At 65.4% G+C, this 18,929-nt stretch overlaps 1 protein-coding gene across 1 annotated transcript in view; it reads left to right on the top strand.

Moving 5' to 3' along the window:
- The window catches only part of CROCC2 (ciliary rootlet coiled-coil, rootletin family member 2), a 71,368-nt gene that overhangs the window by 9,455 nt on the left and 42,984 nt on the right, over positions 1 to 18,929 (top strand). Inside the window, 12 exon segments of the mRNA XM_078452578.2 lie at positions 3,246 to 3,396; positions 4,337 to 4,339; positions 4,394 to 4,542; positions 6,686 to 6,792; positions 8,161 to 8,387; positions 12,130 to 12,406; positions 12,951 to 13,148; positions 14,615 to 14,711; positions 14,791 to 14,880; positions 15,039 to 15,775; positions 17,551 to 17,733; positions 18,532 to 18,676. Coding sequence (XP_078308704.2) covers positions 3,246 to 3,396; positions 4,337 to 4,339; positions 4,394 to 4,542; positions 6,686 to 6,792; positions 8,161 to 8,387; positions 12,130 to 12,406; positions 12,951 to 13,148; positions 14,615 to 14,711; positions 14,791 to 14,880; positions 15,039 to 15,775; positions 17,551 to 17,733; positions 18,532 to 18,676 — 2,364 coding nt within the window.

Below are 18,929 nucleotides of genomic sequence, written 5' to 3'. Positions count from 1 at the left end.
GAGGGAGCCACTCGGGGACTTTCTGATGCTGGTCACCAGCAAGAGGAAGTGATGAAATTGCTGTGTGATTTCCATTTCTGACCTACAACACCCCCTGCCCTCCCCAGCCTCCTCCTGACCCACAGACTCCACACCCCACCCTCACAGAACTGTAGCCCCCCGGGGCTCTGGGATGCCCCCTCCCATTTCCCAGATGAGGACCTGAGGCCGTTGACGCCCAGGGTCACGCGGCGCACCGGCCGTGGGGGAACAGGGACCCATTCTCCTATCGGGGAGTCCTGCTCTGATCCAGGGGTGGGGGTAGATAGGTGAGCCCACGGTTCCCCCATCCCCACAGCCACAACGGGGAGGGTGACAGTGATGAAGCAGTGACTGCCCCCCTTAGGGCCGAGATCTGCTCCCATGGGCGGTGCCACGCAGGGGCTGTGACCTTGCAGAGGCCCTTAGCCAAGGTTGAGCAGAGCAGGGCACTGGGGGCAGGAGGAAAGGACACGGCTGGGTTCAACTACCAGTCTGAGGTCTTCTGTTAACCAGTGTCCAGCCCTCCGACGGGCTGAGAGTCCCGGGGCGGGAGGCAGGCTTCTGGAAGTCTCCCTGTGCACTGGCCGGACACGCGGACGTCCACCCCCACCCCCACCCCAGGGCCCTGCCACAAATGGCCGGCCAGGAAGGAGGGCCCCTCCGGCCCGCAGAGGAGGCCACCCGCGGGGACCTGCAGGGCCGCAGGTGCGGGCCAGGGGTTGCAGACAGGAAGGTCTTGCGGCGGGAAGGGAGGACCTCTCCGGGCCAGACTCAGGCCGGCCGGGAACGGGCAGCGGGCGCCGGTGTCCAGCCCGCACGTCCGCGAGGCCCCGGGAAGCATCCGGGCTGGAGACCAGGCCTCTCCTCCCGGCCCCGCCCCCTCCCGTTCCCCTCCCCCTGCCGCGCCCGCCCCCTCCCTGCCTCCTCCCCTTCCCTTCCCCCTGCTGGGCCTGCCCCTTTCCCTCCCTAGGTTTCCAGGGGGGCGGGGCTGCCCCCCCACCCCACGGCCCCTCCCCTCCACGCGCCCCCCGCCGCGCCCCCTCCGCTCCAGCTGGGCCTCGGCCCATCGCCGGCACCCGGCCACAGCTGGAACCCATTACGCCCCCAGCGCCTCTCCGGACGTCTCGGCTAATAAGTGACCCTCTGTGAATGTTAGGAATGAGTCAAGTTTATGCCTCGCTGCTGCCTTCCCGTTAGCGGGTGGCGCCTCGGATGCCCGAGGGAGCGGGGGAGGGCGGGGGAGGGCGAAGGGGCAGAGTCGTTCCTGGCCTCGGAGGGAGAGCTTCCTGGAGTTCATGCTCCTTGCAGCGGGAGGGGGGGGGGGGCCGGGGCCGGGTCTCGCTACCCCGCTGAGCCTCAGTTTCCCCGCGTGCAAATAAAGGCTTCAGGGCAGACAACGGCTGAGCCCTTTCGGCCGCCTTTCCTCCCAGGAGGACAGGAGGGGCCATTGATGGTCTTGGCACCCTTTCCTTGCTTGGCCCGGAACGGGAAGCAGGCACATCGTCCCCTGCCCCCAAGGCAGGCTTCTCATCTCCCACCCAGAGCAATACTGGAGGGGGTCATCTGGGGGCAACGGTGGGTAAGGGGGCCTCCCCAAGACCCCCCAGCTGACTCAGATTCAAGCACCCCTGAGAAGTAAGGCTCCAGCCTGAGGAAGGGCTGGGCCCCGGGTGAACCAGAAGTGGGGCCCTCACTCCAGCCAGAGGGCATGGAGGTCAGTCCCCGGCATTTGCTCAGTGGCTGCCCAGCAACTGGGCAGCTGTTGGGGATCAGAGCGGGGACTTACCAGGTGTCACTCCGGAGCCCGGGTCTTGGGGTGACTCTTGGCGACCTGGTCCTGATTGAAGAGGCCTCGTGTCTGGGGAGAATTTGAGGTCGTGTGTGCAGAAGAGACCAGACTCTGATCTCAGGAAGAAGGAACGTGGGGGTTGTGGGGGGGAATGTACCAAGGCAGCGGGCTGGGCAGGGCAGGGGTGCACCCAGGAAGCCCTCCAGCCAGGCCCTGAGGTTCAGAGCCAGGTAGACAAGTCTGAACCTGGAGAAGGTCTTCAGGGAGAGCTGGGGGGAGCTCAGAGGAGGGAGGAGACAGGCGGAAGGAGGCTGTTTGGTGGTCATTCACCAGGACCCCGGGCTGGGAGGGAGAGATGGTGAGTCAGGGGGCCAGGAGCAGGGGTCCTGGGAAGCTGGAGGAAGGATGAGTCTGGGCACACGGTGATGAGTTCGAGAGGCCTGGGAATGGGGCAGGGAGTGATAGGAGGACCTGGTTGGCAGCCCTGGAGAGTCGTGGGGAGCAGACATCTGTCTCCAGAACTCCTGGGAAGCATCCGGTGACCTTGTCACATCAAGGCCTCTCATGTCCATAGTGAAGTGCTGTTTCACAGGCCCCTGAACATCCTTCCCGTGGGCGGTGCCACAATTAGACATGGCAAGAAGGGCACCCCCAGGCCCTCCCCCAGCTCTGCCCACCTCACGATGCAACGAATCCCCAGGGCCGAGGCAGTGTGCCAGCTCAGAGCCCAAGACCTCCCAACACCAGCCTCTGGGCATCCGGGACCCTGGGATTTCCTGCCCACTGCCAGGCCTCTTCAGACCTCTCCCACGGCAGTCAGCGGCTCTGGACTGGCCAGGGGGGAAGGCCGTCCTCACTACCCTCCCACAGCCCACCCCTCGGTTCCCATCCTGCCCTCTCCCAGGGCCCACCCGCGCCCTTCCTGGTGGGCAGGGTGAAGCCCCAGGCAGCTGGCCATGCCCTAAAGGGAGGCGGGTGGGTGGTCTCAGGTCCTTACCAGTCCTCCCAGCAACCCAGGCCGTGAAGGTGGAGACTGTGTGGGCAGCTGGGTGGGTCGTTGTGTCCCGTGGGCCAGAGCAAGGGCGCCTGCCTGCCAGCGCCCTGCAGAGGCCCACTGGGGACACCCAGCCCTGCCCTCACAGAGGGGGAGCAGGGCCAGAGGGCAGCGCACAGTGGCCACCGAGGCCAGGTGCTGTCCTGGTCACCGGTGTTCAGGGCACTACCAGGACAGGCAGGTGCCCTCCCACCTTACAGGTAGAGAAACCAGGGCGTGTGCTCTGGATGACAGCCTCACCCAGGCCTCAGGGGCACTTTGCTGCCGCCCTGGGGGAGCTCTGCGGTACCCCCCACTAACTCCGCTGGGCGCGTGGGGCTATTTGGCGGCTGTCCAGGAAACTGCCAGCCCCCGATGTCTCTCTGGACGGCTGTTTTTCAGAGGCTGGAGGACACCGTCTTGAGTCCCATGGCCAGCAGAGAAGACCGGGCACTGACCGTGCGTGGGGAAGGCTGGCCGGCTTTGCCCACCCCTGTGCCCGCCCGAATCCGTGAGATCGTAGCCGGCAGCCTGAGGGACGAACCACACCAAGGTGACGGGAGGTGGTAGGGGTGACGGTGGGGGTGGGGGTGGGCACCCGGGGGAGCCACAGAGCCCTGAGCTGGAGGCTGGCTGGGTGTACCGAGCCCCCGCTCAGCTGGCCCCTCCCGGCCTGTCATCATCTTCCAGTGCGATGGGGCACAGAGCCACACCCTCCCACGGGGTCAGCCACGGGGGTCGTGTGTCCGTGCCCACCGTGTGTTTTACGGCTAGCCCGCAAGGACTGTCCGGTGCTGCACTTGTGTTTGTGGCACATTCGCGACCGCCAGTCTGGACTTCGTCCGTATTTGTTCTTCATTAGATGAGTGAAAATCCTGAAGGCTGACACTCGGGAGGCACAGGTGCTGAGCAGCCCCGCCCCCGAACTCTGCTCACCCAGCCCGAGGGCCCCCTAGGGCCAGCGCTTTGCAGGGACTGGCTCCAGGCTGGGTCCCCGTGTCACGGCCGCCCAACTGACCAGGCCACTGGCTAGTGCTTGTGACTCCCTCACGTGTGGGTCCCAAGACCCCTCGCCATAGTGAGGGTCTGTCCCGCCCCCCGAGGGAACCAGTGGTTCACCGGGTATATGTTAAGGAAAAGGAAACTCCACTGTGCACTTGGAAAAGCAACTTCCTACTCGGATGAGATCCGGTTACCCCAGATCAGCAGTTGTCACTGCTTCACAGGGCGTGGGGGGACCCGCTGTGCAGGCCTCGCCCACACCCTCGCTTGAATTGGCTTGGGGCGGTACTGGGGTCAAAGGCAGGAGGTCAGTAGCACGTCCACCAACAGGAGAGGGAGGGAGGCCTCGAGCACGAAGTCCACGTCCCCCACACCGGGGGTCTCCCGGGTCAGAACTGGGACCCCTGCTGGAAGATGGGGGCAGGCCAGCAGCGAGAGCCCAGTGGCCGGCCCACAGCCCCACCGTGGAGAGACAGTGCGCCGTGGCTGAGCAGGTGGGGGGCCCCGGTCCGGCCCCCCGGGCTGACCCTGGGGCCGCACCTGCACAGGGCTGCAGGAGCCGCCGGCCGTGTCAGCAGGGGTGCAGGAGGAGAACGAGCGTCTGCAGGAGGAGCTGTCCAGGCTGGGGGAGCTGCTGGCCCAGGCAGACGCAGAGCAGGACGAACTGGCCGGCAGGTACCACGCGGTCAGTGCGCGGGTAAGTGCGTGCGCTAGGCACGTGGCAGACGGAGGTGGCAGACCGGCCTGTGGTGAGGCGGTCACCTGTTGGGACTGGCGGCCAGACCGGTGGGACCATCGTCAAGTCTCGGGACACAGAAGGACAGTTCGTCGGCCATGGACACAAACGGCAGACGGGAAAACAGGCTGGAGGCGGGAGGGCGAGAATAGGAGGGGCGTCCAGGCCCCGCTGCCCCCGAAAGTCCCCCCTAGATCTCACAGCCCGGCTGAGGACATTGACTCGTGCCCTGGCCACCTGGGGGATTTGTGGGGGCAGCCTGGTCAGTCCTGAGCCCTCAGCTCCGGCACCTCACCTTTGGGGTGTGCTGACGAATTGGCCCCAACACTCAGACAGAGCTTCTAGAGAATTGGCTCGCCCCCCCCCCCCCACCTCTACCTTTTCCTGACAGCCGAGGCCAGCACAGACCTCAGAGGACACCTGTGACCCCCTGGGTCCTCCACCTTGGCCCCCTGGGCATCCACAATGCCTGCGGCCACAGCAAGAGACCATTTGGTTGTAAGGTGTGGAGGTGGGGAGGGCCCCCTATTGTGTGGACGGGGAAACCGTGGTGGCTAGGTGAAGAAACTTGCCAGGCCAGACCCTCCTCCCGGTGTCTGCGGCTTCTGAGGCAGGACTGGGCTAGGGATGCTCCGTGTGGGGTGCTCAGAGACCCTGGCATGTCTGGCTCGGCCCCCACCCCTGCAGTTTTCGGAGTCCTCCTTGCCCTACGTGGCGGGATAGATGACCCCACTTTCCAGATGTGGAAACTGAGGCTCAGAGCAGGCCAGAGTTGCCCAGGGCCGTGCTGCCAGTGTTGGAGCTGAGACCTGAACCAGGGTCCCGCCCTTTCTCCAGCACGACCAGTGACCGGTGCCAACTGCCCAAGGGCCCCAGGCTGGCCTCGTGTCCCCCGGGATGCCCGGGGCTGCCAGAAATAGGTGGCATCCGCAGCCCCCAGACTAAACACCTGCTCCCACTGCTGCCCCCACCCCTAGCGAGGCCCTCAGGGCAGGACCACGAGGGCCCTCCTCGCCCCCTGTCAGGGCCAGGAGTACATCAGTGAGCTCGCCTGCCCTCCCTGGCGGTCTGTGGCCTCGGCCCAGTCGTGGGGGTGGGGGGCCTTCCTAGCACAGGGTGGGGAGATGTTGGGAACCAGTGGTGGGAATAGAAGCCAGAAATCCTGCGGACAGATTAGTAAGCCTCATGAGTCAGAACTGAACTCCCAGACCCCGCAGCTCGGCGGACATGTCAGGCTCCCGCGGGCATCTCAGCCTCCCCTTGGGCAGGCGCCAGCAGGGGCCAGGCCCCCCTCCGCGTTACCCCCAAGCAGATGGCGGGGTGGGGTGGGGGTCAGGGTGGCGGTGGCACTGCTTGGTGGGCATCTCCATCCCAGTTGGCATCCCCACAGCCCCTGCCCCGGCCTCTTGGCTCCGCTGGGCTCTCCGGCCCGCCCTCCCTCGTCCTACTGGTGGCCTCCAGGCTCTCCCGGCCTTCCCGTAGCTCGGCCCCCCACCAGCCTGCCTGCTCGGCCCGACGGCCCCTCCCCGGACACCCCCAGTGTGCTCTGGGTCAGCACATCTAGGGGCAGCCCCCAGCACCTCTGTTCCCCTTGGAGCTCTAGGGTCCCCGTGTGCTCGGGCTCCAGCAGGGAGCCAAGAAGGATGCAGACTCTGGGCAGGCCTGGTCCAGCTTAGAGGACTCCCCTCCCCACCAGGCCGCTCAGGGTGGGCGTGGTCCCTGCCACGTGCCGGAGGAGGCACTGGCAACACATTCCAGCACAGGCGGTGGGCACGGCTGGAGGGGCGGGACCCCACACGCACTCTCTCTTAGGGGGCTGACCCCAGGCCTGCTCTGCAATTCAGCCATGCTGCCTGCCCTTTATGAACCGGGCCCCGAGGCCCCCTTCTCAGCCAGCCACGGGCCCTGGGCACGTGGTCAGGTGTGAACGCCCGCCCATCGGACCCACTGTGGGGGGGGGGGGGGCCTGAGCTTCAGCAGACCCAGCCGTACCTGGACCCCAACCCCGCTGGGGCCTGAGGGGAGCCCTCTCTGCCACCTGTGGGAGGGCTCGGTGCCACAGCCGCCCTGCCTGCTGGCGAGGTGGGTCACAGTCGCTCTCCAGCTACAGGCCCGTCTGGAGACCACCGAGGCTCGGCTGCGGAGGTCGGAGCTGGAGCACAGCGCGGACCTGGAGGAGGCCCTGGGCCGTTTGGAGGCCGCTGAGCAGAGGTGAGCCGGGTGGATGCGGCAGCCGGGGCCACAGGGAACTCGGCCATCACCCCCAGAGGCGGCAGACCCCGCTGTGCCTTGGGGCTGTTGGCCAGTCTCTTCCCAGAGTGACTCCAGGTCAAATTTGCCCGTGGGAGGTGGCCACAGGCTTGGGTGGACAGGGCAGGGTGGGCAGAGGGCCGGCCTGCTGTGGGCCTCGGGCGTGGGGTGCAGGCCCCCCAGGTCTGAGGGTCCCCCCGGCCCTGCTCCCCCACGTCTGCCTCCTCCCGGCCCCGACGCCTGCCGAGGCTGCCACTCTGGCGGGTCCCCTGAGCTGACTGTGGCCCGTGGTTGGCACAGCCAGTCCGGGGTCCCTGGGGGTGCTGCCCTCAACCCCAGCCTTCTTCACACTCTGGCCCTGACTCCCAGGCCCCTTAGGTGCCAAGCCACTCTGACGTCATGGTCAGGGGCTCATCCGTTCACTGTCGGCAAGCATGGGTCATGGCCCGGCACCCCCAGGGGTAACTTCAGCCCTCCAGAGGTGGCCCCCGAACCCCCAGGCTCCAGGACACCATCCCTGGAAAGGGAGAACATGTCTCCACACTGCAGGGAGGGCAGCCAGTGGGGCTGAGCCCCTGAGCACGGCTGCATCTCCAGACCTGGGGGAGGTTAGGACACGTGTGGACTACTTCCCATTACTTGCTTTGTCCTCGGGGATTCTGGAAAAAGAAGGAAAGTGCTGGGAAGCATTTGGAAAACCAGTTTTCCAAAAACAGTAGGGGGAGGTTGGGGGGGAGGGACGGGGGCGGAGGTGGGAGGTAATAACCCAGGAGGAGGGTGATGCCTGAGTTGCAAGGAGGAACAGAGAAGGTCTTTTCTGTGGCCCCGAAGCCTGGCTGGGAGGGCTGGCTCTTGGATACCTGCTCCACCCAGCTCAGCTGCTTTCGTGGAGAAAGGCCTCCACGGTAACAGGGGGGCTGCCGCCTTCAGGGGATGGGGGGGCGTGCCTGACTCCCTCTCTGCATTGCCCTGCCCCTTCCCCCCAGGCCCGTCCCTCAGCTCCCAGCGCTGCCCCTCTGAGCAGTCTGTCTGAGGGCTCCCCTCGGCACGAGGGACGGAGACGGCCGAGGTGGTACGCTTGTGGACGCGGCCAGGAGAGTCCGTGTTGCGGGGGAGGGAGAGCAGGCATCCCAGAGAAGGAGGAGGGGGCCAGGGTGGCACTCAGAAATTGGCCCCAGTTTGGGGAGCCATCGGGGACTCATTGCAGGTGGCCAGTGCCGCTCAGGAGCGGTTGCGGCCTTCGGGCCTGAGCTGGGTCGGCTGGGTCTCAGGGAGCCTTTCTAGAAGCCCCGGGCCGTGGCCGAGCTGCTGTGGTGTCTGCCCGTCCAGGAGCACGGGGCTCTCCCAGGTGAACACCCTTCTGCGGGAACAGCTGGGGCACATGAAGAAGGCCAACGACAGGCTGGCCGAGGAGCTGGCCAGGACGACGGACGGCGTACTCCATCTTCGGAGCCAGCTGGAGCTGAGGGAGGCACGGCACCGGGCAGAGACACAGGTGCTTTGCCCGCTTCTGCCCGTCGGCAGGGGACACCTGATCTGGTGCTTTGGCTGGCGGTAGGGGTAGGCAGTGGGGACCAGGACAGGGTGAATTGGCTCCCACTGTGGTTCCCCTCCCACCCCTCCCCCGGGGGCAAGGCCGCCGACCTCCTGCCGCACCATGTTCGGCCTTCGGCTGGGCCCCTGCAGTCTACTTTGTGGGGGGCGCTAGGGTAAGGAGACCCTTCCTTGAGAAAAGGCGAGCAGGACCCCAAGAACAGACTTGGAAAGTAGAACAAGGTCACAGGGCCACGTCCTGCCCCATTTTTGAGAGAGGTGGTCTCCGGGGGCCCGACTCCTTGCCGTGTCCGGACTGCAAGGGCGGGGGCCACACCATTGCTCCCAGCCCGTGGCCAGGGCCAGCAGGGCCCCCTGCTGTGACCTTGCCCCCTGTCAGTTTTCTGAATCCCTAAGTCCTTCCGGGGGCTCAGGGCACAGTGCTCCAGGCACAGCCTCAGCCGGTGGTCACCAATGGCAAGACCCCTGGCGGGAGCCGGGGCAGATGCCTGACACGGATGATGCCCCCCCCAGGTCTCCCCACAATAGGCTGGTGAGCACTGAGTGAAAAGAGGCCTTCATGCGCTGATGTGTCACTGGACCCGGGCCCTGGAAAGGGGCATGGCTGGGGGCAAGGCAGGCCTCTGTAGCTGCAGCCATCCCTAAAGGGGCGCCAGTGTCCCCACGGCCTTCCCCCTGTCCTCTGCAGGCAGGCACCACTGGCAGGATTCCTCCCAGACGCTGCCTGGAAAACGGCCTCCTCCAGGGAAAGGAGGCCGAGATGGCCCCTGCGGGCCTGGGCCTCAGGCCGACCCTACACAGACATCCCTCCGCAAGCCCCCCCCCCCCCCCCCAGTCACTGCACCTCCCACCAGGGAGCAGGTGGGGGGCCCCTGTGCCCAGCCCTCTGTGGCTGCTGTTGCCATCAGAGGCTGGGGGTGCCCCCTGCTGCACAGAAGGGGAGGGCGCCAGGCAGGCCGCCCCAGGCGTAATCAAGGGTGTGTGTCACTCAGAGGGCCACGTCCATCATCACATCACAGGGAGGAGCTAATGGCAGGACCCCACCCCCACCCATGAGGCACGGGGCGTGTTCGAGGCAGCCCCTCCTCCTCTCGCTGCCGGCTTGTGACCGCTGAGTGGAAACAAGGCCCCTGGGTCTCAAGTTGGGTTTGTCGAGGGTCTTCATCTCCCCCTCCTCCTCGTCCTTGAAAGGACGTCCCGCTGGTCAGCGGGTGTTTTCTCCCAGTGCTTTAAAGACCCTTTGTCTCTGTCTCCTCCCACGTCCCGCCCAGCGCTCAGCTCCAGGCGCCTGTGACTCCGTGGGACTCCTCCCACAGGCGATCTGTCCTCTCCCCTGGCTGCCGGAAGATCCCGCTTTGACTTTGCTGCTCTGCAGTTTTTACTAGCGTGTGTCTATGTGCAGCTTTCTGTTTGTTTATCCTGCCTCGGATTCACCAGGGTTCTGTGTCTTCTGTTATTTTTGGAAAGTAGCGCTTCCCCCTCTGAGCCCTGCCTGTGCTCACGCTCTCTCCTCCCCGACTTGGTGGCTCCGCCCACAGCCATCTGAACCTTCGTGTCTGCTTTCTTTGTGTCACCCTGGCTTATATTCTAGATAATTTCTTCAAATATACCTACTTGGTCAGTAATTTTGTCTTCGGCGTCCAATTTCTGTTAAACCTGCCTGCTTTGCTTAAATCCCAAATACTGTGTTTTTCATCTTTAAGGATTCTGGTTGATTCTTTTCCAAATATCTTACACTTAACTCATGGTCAAGCTCCTGGTTTACTTGCTGATGCAAATTAAATAGTTATGTTCCAAGCTGTGCCTGATGTTCTGACGTCCAAGTTCTTTAAGGTTAGTGCTGTTTCCTTGTGTCTTCGGTGATTTAAAAAAAAATTTCTTAAACCAAAAGCTGCTTATTTTTCTCGCAACTTTGTGAAAGTTCTTCGAAACCTAGAGTGGATGTGGCATCTTCCAGAAAGGATTTCCGTTCACTTCTGACAAGTATCCGGGGCTCTAACAGTCTTTGGACCTGTTAGAATTGAAGCAAATTTTCAACCTGAGTTTTTTTTTAAACCGCCCAGGTTATGTGAATCCAGGTGGCATAAAGGCTGATGTGTGGTTCCAAATCCAGAGGGGAGATTTTTTTCCTTCCTGTCTTACCATTCAGGCTGCTGTCACAGAACACCACAGACCGGGGGTTGGAGAGGGGTGCTATGTTACGCTAACGTTTATCTCTCACAGTTCTGGAAGCAGGAAGGCCACGATCAAGGTGGGAGACTGTTCAGTGTGTGATGCTCCCCGGGTCGGAGATAGCACCTTCTCCCCGTAACCACACACGGTGGAGGGGGCGAGGGAGCGCTCTGGGGCCCTTTCATAAGAGCACTAACTCCATCATGAGGACGGAGCCTGAAAGCCCCACCTCCAAATACAGTCCCACCGGGGATTTGGTTTCCGCATAGGACTTTCAGGGGACACAAACATTCTGTGTCCCCTGTGCCTTCTCGCAGTGCCCTGTGGGCAGGGCTGTGAGCACGTGTGAGTGCGGACGTGTGCACCTGTGTGTCCTGCTCAGCCAGCTCCGGCACACCCTCCAGAGAGATCTCACTCACGAGTGTGGGCAGACTCCACCTCTGGATGGGCGCCACGCTTTCCTCTGCATCCCGAGCCCCTGTGGTCAAGGAGGCACGTTCAAGTTGCTCAGTTTGGCAAGAGGCTGGCTGCCGATGTTCCTCTCAAGTTCCTGACCTCGCCGGTTTCTGGCCTCAGTGCTCCCTAGCGTGTGGGTCAGGGGTCCCTGCCCGAGCGCTCCCTACCACGAGGGCCAGCCCAGCCTGCACTCAGGGAGCTGCGAAGCCTGGAATCTGATGTAGCTAATCGCTGTTATTGGACAGGCCCGTCCAGGCATCCGGTACTGCAAGGCATGTCTGATCCCTGCTCTTTGCTGATCACAATGGGGTTTGGGAGGTGCAGTGCGAGTGCACAGAGGACCCCGGCCCCGGGCACGAAGGGGCTTTCCCTACAGAAGGCATACAGGGCTTGGGTGGGGGGGACCTCAGATGTGGGGTCAGGACAGGGGTTGCAGCAGAGGCTCTGTGAAGGTTGGAGAGTGTGTGGGTCCTGAGAGCTGGGAAAGGTGAGGTCACTCTGTGTCAGGAAGCAGCCAGGCTGCACTGTGACAGGCAGGGGACAGAGGAGTGTGGGAAAGCACTGGGCATGCGGTGAGCCCTCTGGGGGTCCCGGAAGTCAGCACTCAGGACGCAGCCCAGGGACCAGGGACAGGGAAGGTGGCATGGAGACTCAGGACGCCGGGGCTTCAGCTCAGTTCTCTGAAAGGCTGGTGCCACTGGCCACACATGGCTCTGTCCGGTTCCCGCTTCCACTCTCCCCTCTTCCCCCGCCCCCCCGCAGTCCTGCTGTAGCCTCCTGCTCCGCCATTACTCCCCATTCACTCTGCCCCGTCTTAGCGGGCGGCTTCCCCACTGTCTCGCCATGCGCTCTGAGTGGTAGAGGCTTCTGTGTCCCTGGACGTGTTGGGGACCCCCGAGAGGGACAGCTGCTGTCCTGGTGCTGGAGGAAGGGGGGGAAACCTGGCCTCCCCGCCCCCCCTCATGCTGGGAGCGGGGTGGCTGCTGAGGGTCGCCAAGTACCTCCCACCCCGGCGGGGAGACCAGGCTGGGTGAGTCCCAGGTCGGGGCAGGAGCTGGATGCGACCCCCTCCCCAGGTCCGCGAGGTGGGGGAGTGAGCACTGCCCCCTGGAGCAGGGGATCTGCACCTTTTGGGAAGACGAGCCCCTGGGAAAGGGGGCTGCAGAGCCACAGGTGATATGGGTGTGCTCCCCACAGAGGATCCGGGAGAGGCGGTGTGGAGAGGCCGGTGGGGTTGCAGGCTGCACTCGCCTCGCACGCCTGAGCAGACTCAGGCCTCTTGCTCGCAGATCCGGTGCACACGCTCGGGGGGGTCCCAGGACTTCCTCCTCCTGTGGAGACAGGTCACCGCACTCCACGTACAGCTGGCCGAGCTGCGCACAACCGCAGAGAGGTAACGCCATAGGGTCCACCGGGCGGTGGGGGAGATGGGGCGTCCGGACCCGTCTGGACCTCGCACTGGCCCCACAGGTGCGGTGAACAGGCAGGAGGGGCGGGTGGCGGGGGGAGAAGCAAGAATGGACAGACCAAGATGGACAAGGGTGCAGGGGAGAGAGGACAGCGGGGCAGGCCAACGGGGGGGCCGCCGCAGAGGGGGGAGCTTCAGGGGCCCTGGGATCCCTCCGGCACCTCACACAGGTCTGACCTGGGAGCCTCGAGGTACAAGTCAGCACCCCCATTCGCACAGGGGGAGGCTGAGGGTCAGAGGGCCGGCGTCCTGATGGAGGCAGACAGCCCGCCCGGTCTGGCCTGGCCCGGCCCCCGCTCGCCGTCCCTGGCTGTGACGAGGGGACAGTGCACACCTGGTGGTGGGGGCTTCTCCTGAGGATGGCCGGGGAGGGGGCTGCCGTGGTAGAGGGCGGGCCGATGTGACCGGATCCTGCCCTCCCCCCGGACGGTCCCGAGGCTCAGCAGGGGGTGCTGCTCTGGTCTCCCAGGGCTCTCACCGACATGCGCGCGGAGATGGCCAGGACAGCCGGGCGCCTGCAAACGGCCTGCCTGGCCCTGGGCTCCAGGCTGCGGCTGGCGGCCAGCAGTGCGGCGGGCGCCCTGGAGCAGCGGCTGCGGGACCAGGTGCGGGAGACGCTGCAGCTGCAGGGCCGCTGGGACGCAGAGAAGGTGGCGCTCCAGGCCAGGTGGGTGCTGGGGGCCCGAGGGTGGACGGAGGCGGGGGAAGGGCCACCCCGCCCTGTCCTGTCTCCCGGGCGGCTGCCGGTTCTGAGACTCAGGCCCGTGGCCCGTGCACAGCTTTGCCTCCTGATCTGCACCCAGCATCCTGCTTCTCCCACCCTGCTGGCAGCCCAGGGACGGTCCCCAGGTCACTGGGCTCACGCGACCCTAACCCACCCCCCTGAGGCCAAGGTACAGCTCCTGACATCCGAGGGCTTCCGTGAACACTGCAGCGGGCGTGTCTCTGCTGTTCCCAGAAGGGAAACTTTTAGGCCTAAGAGCACCTTCCTGCAAAGGGGGGATGCCTGCTTTGAGACAGACCATTTAAGAAGCTGAGGCAGGTGGAGGTGGAGTCTGTGAGTAAGCACAGAAGGTTCTGGACACAGAACCCACGTCTGCAGCTCAGAAATCTCTTGAGAGCAGCTTCAGCAGGAAATGGGGGGACAGCTCCCTGGGGAGGCCTCACCTACCGGCCCCAGGGCACAGTTCCACAGAACCGAGGGGTCTGGGGCTCCCTTGGCCACAAACACCTGCCAGGCTGAGGGGAAGAAAGCTGTCCCGCCCTCAGGGGGTGAGTTGAGTGAAACGAACCCTAACTAGCCCCAAAGGAGCATGATTGCAGGGCCCGGGGATGCCAGATGGCCCAGCTCAGCCTGCAGGGGCAGCTCTGCCGGGCCTGAGTGGAACACCCCAGGACTACAGGAAGGGAGACCCCGGGGCCACAGGAAGGGAGACCCCGGGGCCAAGGAAGTGAGAGCCAGGGGCCACAGGAAGGGTGACCCCGGGGCCAAGGAAGTGAGAGCCAGGGGCCACAGGGAGACCCCGGGGCCACAGGAAGGGAGACCCGGGGCCACAGGAAGGGAGACCCCAGGGCCACAGGAAGTGAGAGCCACAGGCCACAGGAAGGGAGACCCCAGGGCCACAGGAAAGGAGAGCCGGGGGCCACAGAGGGGACACCCAGGGGCCACAGAGGGGAGACCCAGGTCTTTGAGAAGAAGGTGGCTCCCGGGCAGGAAGGGACAGTAACGTCACCTGCTGTTAGACTTACAGCACTGGACGTGATCCAGGCAGAGGAAGCCGCTGGGCCAAGGGCCCAGAAGTGGCTGCTTGCATCTGTTGTCCCCTATGGACAGGGCAAGGCCTCAGGAAGCCACTGGCCATGAAGCTGGAGGGCAGAGTCAGGGTCAGGGTGAGGGTCTTGAATGCTGAACTCTCATTCTGCACTTGGCTGCAGAGACAGTGGGGGCCACCGAAGGCTCTAGAGCAGAAGAGAAGCGTCTGATCAGACAAGGGACTAAGGCCCACTCAGACAGAGGCGGCCACAGCACAGGAGGGATCTGGACACCGCCTGGACATCTTCGGGGCCCACGTATGCTCTGGGCTTTGTTCTCTGCTCTGACAACCCCTCCCCCAACGCCCGACTTTTCTCCAGACTCTCTGAGCAGACGCTGCTGGTGGAGAAGCTCACAGAACAAAACTCGGAGAAGGAGAGAACCATCTCTTCCCTCAAAATGGATGTCCAGAAACTGGTGCGTGGGGCTGAGAAGAGGCAGGTGCAGGGCGGGGGTCCACCTGCCGGCCCCGCTGAGGAGTCTGCTCCGGCCGCAGGAGTCCCGGCGCAGCGGAGGCCAGCGGGCAGCGGACACTTTGGAGGACCACGTTGAAGCCCTACAGCGTGTCTTGAAGAGCATCACAGAGGTGCTGGCCCATCTTGGTCCTTCCCGCGGTAAAGCAGAGCATGAACCGTAGGATCCCGATGGTCCCTGCTGAGCCCTGACGTCGTGATCTGGAAGGTCCCCATGTGGCCACAGCCCTGAACTCTCTCCCCTCCGTCCCTTCCTCTCTGAACCCTGAAGGTGGCCCAGGAAGACGCAGGGTGCCCGGAGCGGGCGTGCAGCGGCGGTCCCGAAGCTCAGGAGGCACAGGGCCAAGTGTGGAGGCCCGGGAGCTCTGCGTCCCCCCAGCGCGGGGTGTCCCCACTGCGGGCCCACGCCCTGGACGCCCTGCACCCCGCACCACAGACTGTGCACGCGGCTCTCGAGAGGTGGCGGCTGCTAGAGCAGGTGGGCGGCCTCAGTCCACAGGGGCCCCGGAGGCGAAGCAGTGGCCTGGTCTCCACCAGGGGCAGCTTTGAAACCCAGGCCGGAAGTGCCATTACAGGGCCTGCTGGTGGCTCGCCCTGGGGCCACAGGAAGGGGGACCTGGGTGCCCCAGACGGGAGCCGGGGGTCTGTGAGAGGAAGGGTCTCCGCGTGGCCTGCCCCCAAGCCCTACAGTCCCAGGGAGGGGGTCCCCATCTTAAGTGCATCTTTTCTGGGGGAGTCTGTGGTCAAGGCCTACGCAGGCCAGAGTGACTCACGCCGCACCCCCTCCTCGGGGCAGGAGCTGCGCCTGCAGCTGGGGTCCTCCCAGGCGGAGGCAGCCAGGCTCCGGGAGCAGCTGTCGGAGGCCCAGCGGGAGCTGCAGGCCGCAAGGAGGCTCCTACAGGAGCAGGCGCAGGAGCAGGTGCGGGAGCCCGAGGACCTCCTGCGCGAGCTGGAGGCGCAGAGCCGCGAGGCACAGCGCTGCAGGGCGTCCAGCGAGCTCTTGCAAAGGTGACCGGAGGGCTGAGCAGGGCGGGCCGGGCAGTGCCAGCCTGGGGGGCCTTCCCCCATAAGGCCTGCCCACAGGCCACAAAGAGGGTCCCATCCCCAGGACAGAAACTGCTCCTGGCAAGGCCACCTCCCTTGGCCTGGCCTTGTCCCCGCAGCCCTGGGCCTGCTCTGAGTCCCCTTCCCCTCGTCTGGGGCCGTCTGGGCCCTGCCGCTGCCCAGGACGCAGCTTCCCGAAGCCCAGGCTGAGCGTGTGCCCTGCCCGTGCTGCTGCATCCCCAAAGTGCAGCCTGGCTCCACTTCCACGCGCTCTGCCACCTCCCGTTCCCCCCTGGCCTGCGGGACTCCTGCCAGGGGTCCCACCCATCCTTCAGAAATGGTCCCTACATCCCTGACCCCCTTCTCTCCGCATCGTTGGGGTGGTCTAAGGGCCCCCCTGGCGTGTCCTGTGGATCCGGTGGCTTATGGTGCGGTTGGCTGCGAGGCTTTCTGGATGCTTCCGGGCACATCTTACTGCCCTGGGGTTGGTGGGAGTGGGGAGGAGTGGGACAGGAATCCCTCGGGGCCTCATAGTCCTGAGTGAGGGGCTAGATGGGGCTTCCCAAATCCACACTCTGCGTGAGCTGGGCTGTGGGAGGCCAGCAGGCTCCGGCTGGAGGAGCTGGGGGGCTTCCAAAGGAGCAGGACAGGGAGCAGGTAAGGCTGCTTCCACTCTTCACCCCTGGGGGAGCGGGACACCTCCCCGGGGAGGCCCCTTCTCTGTGCGGCCTGACTGCCCTCAGTGCTGGGACAGGAGGTCTGAGGAAAACAGAGCCCCAGCCTTCCTCCAGAGGCACCCAGGGAAAGACCACCAGAGGAGCTGGCCTGGCGGGGGCATGGCACCACAGGGGGCTGTGGAGGGCTCCCTGGAGGGTGGACGCCTTCCCAGGGGCAGACGGGAGCAGAGGTGGGGAGAGCGGAACCACGCGAGGAGGGTGAGGTTGATGTGGGCCATCAATCCAAGGAGCAGAGCGCTGTGGGGCCCTGGGGGCATTTAGCAGGGGCACAGCCTTCTAAACCCATGGCTTGAAAGGGCTGGTCTGGCTGCTGGGGGCCAAGCTGCAGCATCCGGGGACAGGTGGGCAGGCCAGGGTGGGGCCCCCTGTGTAGGGAGGAGGAGGGGCCAGATCCAAGGGGCACTCGGGAAATGGAAGCTTCAGGGGCCAGGGCCCGAGGGGGAGCAGCTAAGATTCAGATTCCCGGATGATGGGTGGCAGCGGAGAGGGCTCAGGGATGGGTCAGCCAGCGAGCACAGCTTTGCACAGGTGTTAGATCTCAAGGGCCGGGGGCCCCCGTCAGGGCGAGGTGAACAGGACCAGCCGATGTGGAATTTGGGGAGATACCAGGCAGAGGAGGGGTCCCTTCCTTCCAGCTGAGTTCTGCAAGGACTAGCCGAGCTTGGACCGTGGTGGCTGAGGGCTGAGCACAGGACGTACCAGGCAGCGAGACCCCTGATTGCTTTCGGGCCCGCACAACCTCCAGGAGGGGAGAGGCCCACCAGGGGCCACCCCAGCATGGCAGGCTGGCTGGGGCTGGAGGCGCTTGGGTCTCTCTCGCTCCCCACCTCACTTCCCCAGGCTGCTGCCCTGAGCGGTCCCCGGGGTCAGGTGCCCACCTTGCCCTGTCCGTGCTCCTGGCACCCGGCCAAGGCTTGACTATGCCCAGTGAGGGTCCCTCGGCTCCCCTTCCCTGGACCCATGTCCTGGGGCTGCCCCAACCTCTGCCTCCCCTGCTCCCAGAGAGAAAAGGGCTCTGGAAACGGCTGTGGAGGAGATGCGAGGGAAGGCGGCCTGTGCAGACGCAGAGAAGCAGAGGCTGGAAGCCGAGAACACGGAGCTGCACAGGAGCCTCCTGCTGTGGGCAGAACAAAAGGAAGAGCTGGTGCAGCAGGGCGAGCGGGGCCGCCGGGAGCTGGAGACCAGGTGGGCGGGGCCGCGGGGAGCAGGGGACCGGGTGGGCGGGGCCTCGGGGAGCTGGAGACCGGGTGGGCGGGGCCGCGGGGAGCTGGGGACCGGGTGGGCGGGGCCGCGGGGAGCTGGAGACCGGGTGGGCGGGGCCGCGGGGAGCTGGAGACCGGGTGGGCGGGGCCGCGGGGAGCTGGGGACTGGGTGGGCGGGGTCGCGGGGAGCTGGAGACCGGGTGGGCGGGGCCGCGGGGAGCTGGGGACCGGGTGGGCGGGGCCGCGGGGAGCTGGAGACCAGGGGGGCGGGGCCGCGGGGAGCTGGGGACCAGGTGGGCTGGGGCGGGTGAGGGGGGGCGCATCATGCCCCTCAGCCTCAGTGTCCCCCACCACCAACAGGGCCACCCCTTTCCCAGGCTCATCTACAGGAGAGGGGGTGCCTGATGGGGCAGCAGGGGCAAAGTGTTCTCCAGACTCCTCCAGGCTGGGCCATCACCCCACACCCACACACCTGCCCCGACGTCCTGCCTCAGGCGCACTCCCCACCCCTCGGGGGCAGATCTACCACCCTGGGCCCGGCAGAGATGGGCGCCATGAGCCGTGCGTGCACACCCACACACACTCCTCACCCTGGGTGTCAGGGTATGGACCAAGAACACCACCACACCCCCAGCCCTGAAGCAGGACCCACGAACCCCCTGGCCCTGCAGGGGCTCCTGGACTGCGAGGGAGCTGCAGGTCATCACCCCGCCCATTGTGCCCCCTCCATCTTGCCCTGAAGTGACCTCACACTCTCTGCCCTCTGGTTTCCGGACCTCAGTCAAGGGCGCCTGGAGCAGCTGGAGGAGAAGGTCTCAGGGCTCAAGAAGGAGCTGGTGTCCGCCCAGGAGGCGCTGAACTCGGCCCGGCTGCAGAGGGACGTTCTGGAGAGCGAGAGGGAGGGTCTGCACAGAGCCCTGGCCCGGGTACACTTCCATGCCTGGCCCTCTGCCACCATCCGCTGGGGCCCACCTCCCCCCACTCACTTGTCTCCTCCCGCTCCTGCGCCCTCAGTCCATCCCCAGAGTTCCCAAAGCCACCCGGGGCCCCTGGGCCTCCAGGCAGTGGGCACCGGCCTACCCTCCCTGACCCCTAGCCACACCCGCCTCTCTGTGCCCTCTCCCTTGGTCACCCTGCCACCTCTCCTGGATGCAGCCTGACTACCCAGGGGCCCATCGT

The sequence above is a fragment of the Panthera onca genome, chromosome C1, assembly GCF_046562875.1.
Source record: "Panthera onca isolate mPanOnc1 chromosome C1, mPanOnc1 haplotype 2, whole genome shotgun sequence".
Taxonomy (NCBI): Eukaryota; Metazoa; Chordata; class Mammalia; order Carnivora; family Felidae; genus Panthera; species Panthera onca.
The sequence above is the reverse complement of the archived record's forward strand: the minus strand, read 5'-3'. Positions and strand labels throughout refer to the sequence as shown.